Source organism: Dipodomys ordii, unplaced genomic scaffold (genome assembly GCF_000151885.1).
Source record: "Dipodomys ordii isolate 6190 unplaced genomic scaffold, Dord_2.0 Scaffold107, whole genome shotgun sequence".
Lineage (NCBI taxonomy): Eukaryota > Metazoa > Chordata > Mammalia > Rodentia > Heteromyidae > Dipodomys > Dipodomys ordii.
The window spans coordinates 4,098,816-4,105,776 of NW_012267323.1; the positions used below are offsets into that span (position 1 = coordinate 4,098,816).

The 6,961-nt window shown below is 52.8% G+C and overlaps 1 protein-coding gene across 1 annotated transcript in view; it reads left to right on the forward strand.

Annotated features, from left to right (window-relative positions):
* Nucleotides 1-5,692, forward strand: part of Col7a1 (collagen, type VII, alpha 1) — a 50,678-nt gene extending 44,986 nt beyond the window's left edge. The window contains exons 108-118 of the mRNA XM_013028239.1: nucleotides 48-110; nucleotides 724-786; nucleotides 893-1,009; nucleotides 1,351-1,428; nucleotides 1,513-1,566; nucleotides 1,738-1,786; nucleotides 3,080-3,112; nucleotides 3,265-3,351; nucleotides 3,487-3,579; nucleotides 3,699-3,893; nucleotides 5,378-5,692. Of these exons, the coding sequence (XP_012883693.1) occupies nucleotides 48-110; nucleotides 724-786; nucleotides 893-1,009; nucleotides 1,351-1,428; nucleotides 1,513-1,566; nucleotides 1,738-1,786; nucleotides 3,080-3,112; nucleotides 3,265-3,351; nucleotides 3,487-3,579; nucleotides 3,699-3,893; nucleotides 5,378-5,388 (843 nt within the window). The 3' untranslated portion in view covers nucleotides 5,389-5,692. The remainder of the gene's footprint in view (nucleotides 1-47; nucleotides 111-723; nucleotides 787-892; nucleotides 1,010-1,350; nucleotides 1,429-1,512; nucleotides 1,567-1,737; nucleotides 1,787-3,079; nucleotides 3,113-3,264; nucleotides 3,352-3,486; nucleotides 3,580-3,698; nucleotides 3,894-5,377) is intronic.
* Nucleotides 5,693-6,961: the final 1,269 nt, after the last annotated feature.

The window sequence follows — 6,961 nt, forward strand, 5'->3', positions numbered from 1 at the left end:
GGAGGGCAGGTGAGTCAGGCTTAAGTTCATGTTCTCTTTTTCTCCAGGGGGAGCCTGGTGTGCCAGGCCAATCCGGGGCTCCTGGCAAGGAAGGCTTGATGGGTCCCAAGGTAGGGTCTCTTAAGAGAGGACATGGTGGGAGCTTGGGAGGGGGCAGGGAAGACACAATGGGGTGGTGAAGGTTTAGGGTCAAGGGAGGCGGGGCTGGGACTGGTATGGTGTGTGGCTGGTCTGGAGGTTCCAGGCAAGGGTGAATCACAGTGGAGAATGGGGGTGGAAGCGTGGAAGGAGGGGAACAGGTCTTACAGGCATCAGAGCAGGGGGTTGCCGGGCACTGGCAGCTCCCGCCTGTAATCCTAGCTACTCAGGGGTCTGAGATCTAAAGACTGCAGTTCTAAGTCAGCCTGGGCAGAAAAGTGCCCATGAGACTCTTATCTCCAATGAACCACTCAAAAACTGGAAGTGGCACTGTGGCTCAAGTGGTAGAGTGCTAGCCTTGAGCAAAAGAGCTCAGGGACAGTGCCCAGGCCATGAGTTCAAGCCCTACAACTGACCAAAAAAAAAAAAAGGGAAGGAGAAGGGGGGGCATGTAGACAACAGAGCAGAGGGGTTATAGTGGGGTGTGGTATCACTGGATCATAATCTGTGGGGGTCTCTTGGATGTTCAAAGAGGTATAGGAGCTGAAGGAAGTCAGGGTGTCTCTCGGGCTTCTTTGTTCCCAGGGTGACCGAGGCTTTGATGGGCAACTGGGCCCCAAAGGTGACCAGGGCGAAAAAGGGGAGCGGGTAAGTTAAGGTCAAGGTTTGATGAGTTGAGGAGAACATGCTCTTCGGGAGTGGGTTCGTCTTTGTGGAAGACTCTGCTCACTGCCTCTGTCCTGTCTCTTCCCAGGGCCCCCCAGGAATTGGGGGTTTCCCAGGACCCAAAGGCAGTGATGGTTCTAGTGGTCCCCCAGGGCCCCCTGGGAGTGTTGGTCCCAAAGGGCCCGAAGGACTTCAGGGCCAGAAGGTAAGAGTCCCCAACTCTGAGTCCTGACCCCTAAACCACCCTGCTGTCTTCCTTCATTCCTTCTTCCCTTCCCTTCCTTCCCTTCCTCCCCCCTCCCTCCCACCCTTCCTTCCTGAGCTGAGAATTAAATGCAGTGTCTCATCTCACATATGCCATGCTCACATATCCCCTACTGAGCTATACCTAAGCCTTCCTCCCACCCCCTATACCCATCTAACTCCTGGACTTATACCCCCAGCCCCCCCCCAACTCCTTAAGCTGTGACCCCCCCCCCAACTTTTCTGACCTCTGATCTTCACCATCCCTCCCCCTATTCACTTGATCCCTTTTGTGACTGACAGGGTGAGCGAGGGCCCCCTGGGGAGAGTGTGATGGGGTCCCCTGGAGCTCCTGGGACCCCCGGTGAGAGAGGGGAGCAGGTGAGTGGGAATTCCCGTGCTTGCAGTTAAATGCAGCTGACCTCCGGTGTCGGCGAGACCTGAAGTCCTATTTTTTGCCCATAGGGACGGCCAGGACCCACTGGGCCCCGTGGCGAGAAGGGAGAGGCCGCACTGACGGTGAGTTTGGGTCTGGGTGGGTTGAAGCCCTGAGCCCACATCCCTTGCCTTGACCCCCCAGGGTCCTGGCTTGATGTGGTGGGGTCTGTCCTTGATCCGCGTTTGTATGTGTCCTGTGTCACTTCCATGACTCATGGATTCTCAGTGATCCTCGTGGTCTTGTGTTCCCAGGAGGATGACATCCGGGGCTTTGTGCGTCAGGAGATGAGTCAGCATTGTGGTGAGTGGGTTGGGGGAGGAAGGAAAGGGGGAAGGGGGGTGTCTCTTGGGTTCTATCCCCTTCTTCATCCCAGCACACCTAGCTATAGACCTACAGAACTTACGGAGAATCAGAGTTGAGGAGACAAGTGCAGATGCTTTACAAGATGTCCAAGTTGTAGAACAGACGAGCGGACGGAAAGTTCCTCAGGGAAGGAGACACATAGGCAGATGTTGGGGGCTGTGGATGGATCCAGATGTTCAGGATGACTCTACGAGTGTGTGTGTGTGTGTGTGTGTGTGTGTGTGTGTGTGTGTGTGGTGGAGGAGGGCATGAAGCTGTGCCCCCAACTTTTTTTTTAAATCAGTCATGGAGCTTGAACTCAGGGCTTGGGCGCTGTCCCTGAGCTTTTGTTCTCAAGGCTAATGCTCTACCACCTTGAGCCACAGCTCCTCATCTGGTTTTCTGGTGGTTCATTGGACTTTCCTGCCAGCCCAGGCTTTGAACTGTGATCCTTATATCTCAGCCTCCTGAGTAGCTAGGATGACAGGCGTGAGCCATCGGCGCCTGGCTTCCAACTTCTTATTTCCATTGCTTCTCTGATTTTCTTCCTCTCTTCCTTCCCTCCCTCTCTCCCTGTTCTGGTCTTATTTTTTTTCTATTACTTTCTCTCCTGTTGTCTCTGTATATTTTTTCTTCTTCCTCTCTCTCTCTCTTCCCTCTCTCTCTCTCTCTCTCTCTCTCTTTCTCTTTCTCTCTGCCCTCTCTTTCTCTTTCTTTTTGCCAGTCCTGGGGCTTAAACTCAGGGTCCAGGCACTGTCCCTGAGCTTCTTTTGTCAAGGCTAGCAATCCAGTACTTGAGAGCCATGGCGCCACTTCCAGCTTTTTCTGCTTATGTGGTCCTAAGGAGTGGAACCCAGGGCTTCTTGCATGCTGGGCAAGCACTCTACCACTAAGCCACATTCCCAGCCCTGTCTCTTTATATTTCACCTGCACCCATCAGTCTCTGTCTCTACGCATCTCTGTCTCTGTCTTTCTCCGTGCCAGTATTGGGCGCTATCCCTGAGCTTTTTCACTCAAGGCTGGTACTCTACCACTTGAGCCACATCTCCACTTCTAGCTTTTTTGGTGGTTCCTTGGAGATAAGAGTCTCGTAGACTTTCCCTAGGACCCAGGCTGCCTTCAGACCACGATCCTCAGATCTCAGCCTCCTGAGTAGCCAAAATGACAGGCGTGAGCCACTGGCACCTGGCTCCTCATTCCTCTTGGTCTCTCCCTCATTGTTGCTCTCTCTTTCCTCCTCTTCCACTCCAGCCTGCCAGGGCCAGTTTATTGCATCTGGATCACGTGAGTAGTTTTCTGGGCCCAGAACTTTCTTCACCCTAGGCTCGGCCCTATCTGTCACCTGGGTTGGGGGAGGGGTGGGGAGGGTGTGCCCGGGTTGGAGTGAGTAGCCATCCGTGGTGACCCCACGTATCATCTCTTACTCTGCGCTACAGGACCCCTGTCTGGTTATGCCGCAGACACGGCTGGTCCCCAACTCCACCGGGTACCTGTGCTCCGGGTCTCTCACGTAGAGGACGAAGGTGAGGATGAGCAGGCCTGAGTGCAGAGCGCACACCTTGTACTTAGGGCTCACACGTGTGGAGTGATCAGAGCCGTCCATCCTGCCCTGGGTGGGGCGGGGGTGAGGATGACAGCACGATGCACCCCACTTACAGGCCAGGTGCCCCCTGAAGACGACGAACTCTCTGACTACTCTGAATATTCTGTAGAAGACTACCAGGATCCTGAAGTCCCTTGGGATGACGATGGTGAGGACAAGGGCTGGGCAGAGAGGGGCACGGGGTGCAGGTCAGCCCTGACCTCTCACGGACCCCCAGGTCTCTGTGAGTCCCATGGTTCCTGCCCATCTGATCTCCATTATTCCCAGACCCCTGCTCCCTGCCCCTGGACGAGGGCTCGTGTACAGCCTATACCCTCCGCTGGTACCATCGAGCCGTGCCAGGTGGCACAGCTTGTCACCCCTTTGTCTACGGCGGTTGCGAAGGGAATGCCAACCGTTTTGGGACCCGTGAGGCCTGTGAGCGCCGTTGCCCACCACGGGGGATCCAGGGCCAGAGAACAGGTAGGAACCTGGCTCTACTTCATCAGGGGGCTTGCTCTCAGATAGGAGAACTCCAGATCACACAGAATCAAAGAACTGGATACAAGCCAGGCACCAGTGACTCACACCTGTGATCCTAGCTACTCCAGAGGATGAGATCTAAGGATCTCAACTGGGAAGGAAGGTCCATGAGACTCTTAGCTCCAAATAACAACCAAAAAGCCAGAGGTGGAGCTGTGGCTCAAATAGAGTGCTGTTTTTTTTTTAAATTTTATTTATTTATTTAGCTTTTGCCAGTCCTGGGGCTTGAACACAGGGCCTGGGCACTGTCCCTCAGCTTCTTTTGCTCAAGGCTAGCACTCAACCATTTGAACCACAGTGCCACTTCCAGCTTTTTATACTTATGTGGTACTAAAGAATCGAACCCAGGGCTTCATGCGTGTTAGGCAAGCACTCTACCACTAAGCCACTTCCCAACCCTAGAGTACCAGTCTTGAGTGCAAAAGCTAAGGGACAGCACCCAGGGTTGAAACCCAACTGACCAGATAAAATGCCTCAGTTATAGTGTTTCCGGCATGGTCTCTTTCCATATTCCTTTTTATTTATTTATTTTGTTTTGTTTGGGGTATTTGGCAGTATTAGAACTTGGACTTAGGACCTCATGCTTGATAAGCAACTGCCATGTTCCCTTTGTATGAGACTTCTTTTTTTTCTTTCTTTCTCTTTCTTTCTTTCTTTCTTTTCTTTTTCTGTCGGTTGTGGGGCCTGAACTCTGGACCTGGGCGCTGTCCCTCAGCTCTTCAGCTCAGGGCTAGCACTCTACCACTAGAGTCACAACACCACTTCTGGATTTTTCTGCTTATGTGGTGCTAAGGAATCAAACCCGGGGCCTCATGCATGCAAGACAAGCACTCTACCACTGAGCCACCTTCCCAGCCCTTGTATGAGACTTCTATGTCAGAATTTCTCTCCCTTTTGGCTGGCTTTTTATTTTTGAAGTGTGTGTGTGTGTATGTGCACACATGCATGCACACACACATGCATGCATGCACTTCATTACTGTCTTTTTTTTGTTTTTTGTTTCGTCTGTAGTAGGGCTTAAACTCAGGGCCTGGGCACTGTCTCTGAGCTCTTTTTGCTCAATGCTAGCTCTTTACCACTTAGAGCCACTTCTGGTGTTCGGGTGATCAGTAGCTAGGATCACGGGTGTGTGAGCCACTGACACCTGGTGGTCCTGGGTTTTAAACTCAGGCCCTGGGTTCTGTCCTTTTTTCCCTCCAAGTTGATGTTCTACTCCTTGAGCCATAGTTCTGCTTCAGGATTTTTGCTGGTTGTTGGAGCGAAGGCTCATGGATTTGTCTGCTGTGGCTGACTTCAAACTACAATCCGCCCATCCCAGCCTCCTATGTAGGGAGGATTGGAAGGCATGAGCCACTGGCGCCCAGCTTTGCTTACACATTGAGTTGGAAGGTTGAAAACCATTTTCCCCACCTTCCCCCACTCAGGTGCTGCCTAAAGCTGAGGCCCAGATGATAATGATGATGGTGATGATGGTGATGATGGTGACGGTCAGCGTCCCCTGGAGACATCAGGGCTCAACAGGGCTCTGCTGTCTTCCACTTGGTGCTAGAGACCCACATGCACATGAGCAAGTGCGTGTGTGTCCTGCGGGTCTAGCCTTCCCCCCAGAATGGACAAACCCCTATTGTGGCTCCTGCCTCCATGACAGATGACTCCTTGTGGGGGGCTGGAGGGAGGGGCTGTGGGCAGTGAACGGATGTGACTCTGCCTGACCCAAGCCTGTGATGTTATGGTGCTGATTTGGGGGGGGGCGGGTATTAAAGCTGCTGTATTAAAAGGCCCTGGTTGTGACTTCTTGAGGGGAGATCGGGGCTTGGGGGAGGGCAGGTTATTCCCTGGGGAGGGGTGGGTACGATCTCACATGAGTACAGAGGGTTGCTGCCTAGTCCTGATCCTGTCTGATACCCTCAGTCCCTGGTCCCTGGTGGTAGCTGTGACGTCATACCCCCCCGGGAGAGGATGAGTCACAGGTGAAAAGGGGGTGCTGCCTCATGCCAAGAAACAGACCCAGCTCCCACTCTAGGGGGCATTAGGGGAGATAAATAGCCGGGTAGAGGGTCAGAGAACATTGCCCGGCCCTGGCCCCAAGCGGCCCTAAAGTATCTCCAGAGGACTCCAGAAGCGGTAGGATTGGGGTGGGGTGGGGATGGAGTCTTGGGGTTGGATTGGCCAGGGGTCTGGGTGCGTGGAGATCTCTGGGCTCAGCAGGTTCTGGAGTGCTTCAAAGGTCCCTGATCCTGCCCTTCTTGCTGGAGAAGTTGCAAGATCTCTTGCTAAGAGTAGTGTCTGTTTTGTCCCTCTGGGTTTTTCCTCTTTCTCAGTCTCCAAATCTGTTTTTTCTTTTTCGTTACATATTTGTTCCTTTGTTTTTAGATTAAGGTCTTGTGAGTTTCGGAGGCCAGCCCCTAGAACTCGCTCTATAGCGTAGGCTGGCCTCTAACTTCAAATCTTCCTACCTCAGCCTTACAAGGTGTACGCCACCATGCTTGACTTGTCTCTGAATGTTTATTTCCATCATTCCATCTGTCTTTAGGGGTAGTTTTTTGTTTTGTTTTGTTTTGCCAGTCCGAACTCAGGACCTGGGCACTGTCCCTGAGCTTCTTTGCCTCAAGGCTAGTGCTCTACCACTTGAGCCACAGCACTACTTCTGGCTTTTTTTCTGTTGATATGGTACTGAGGAATGGAACCCGGGGCTTCATGCATGCTAGGTAAGCACTGTACCACTGAGCCACACCCTCAGTCCTGGGGGTAGTTTCTATCTCCTATTACCTTTTCCTTTGTTTCTGCCTCCATCTCATAGATCTCTCTCTTCTCTTCTTTACCCCTGACCTCTTTCTCAGTGTCTCTCTCTTTCTCTTTTCAATATTTCTGTCTTCCTGACCCTTTTTCATCCATTGCACTTTTTTTTTTGGTCGGTCGTGGGGCTTGAACTCTGGGCCTGGGCGCTGTCCCTCAGCTCTTCAGCTCAAGGCGAGCGCTCTACCACTTGAGCTACAGCGCCACTTCCG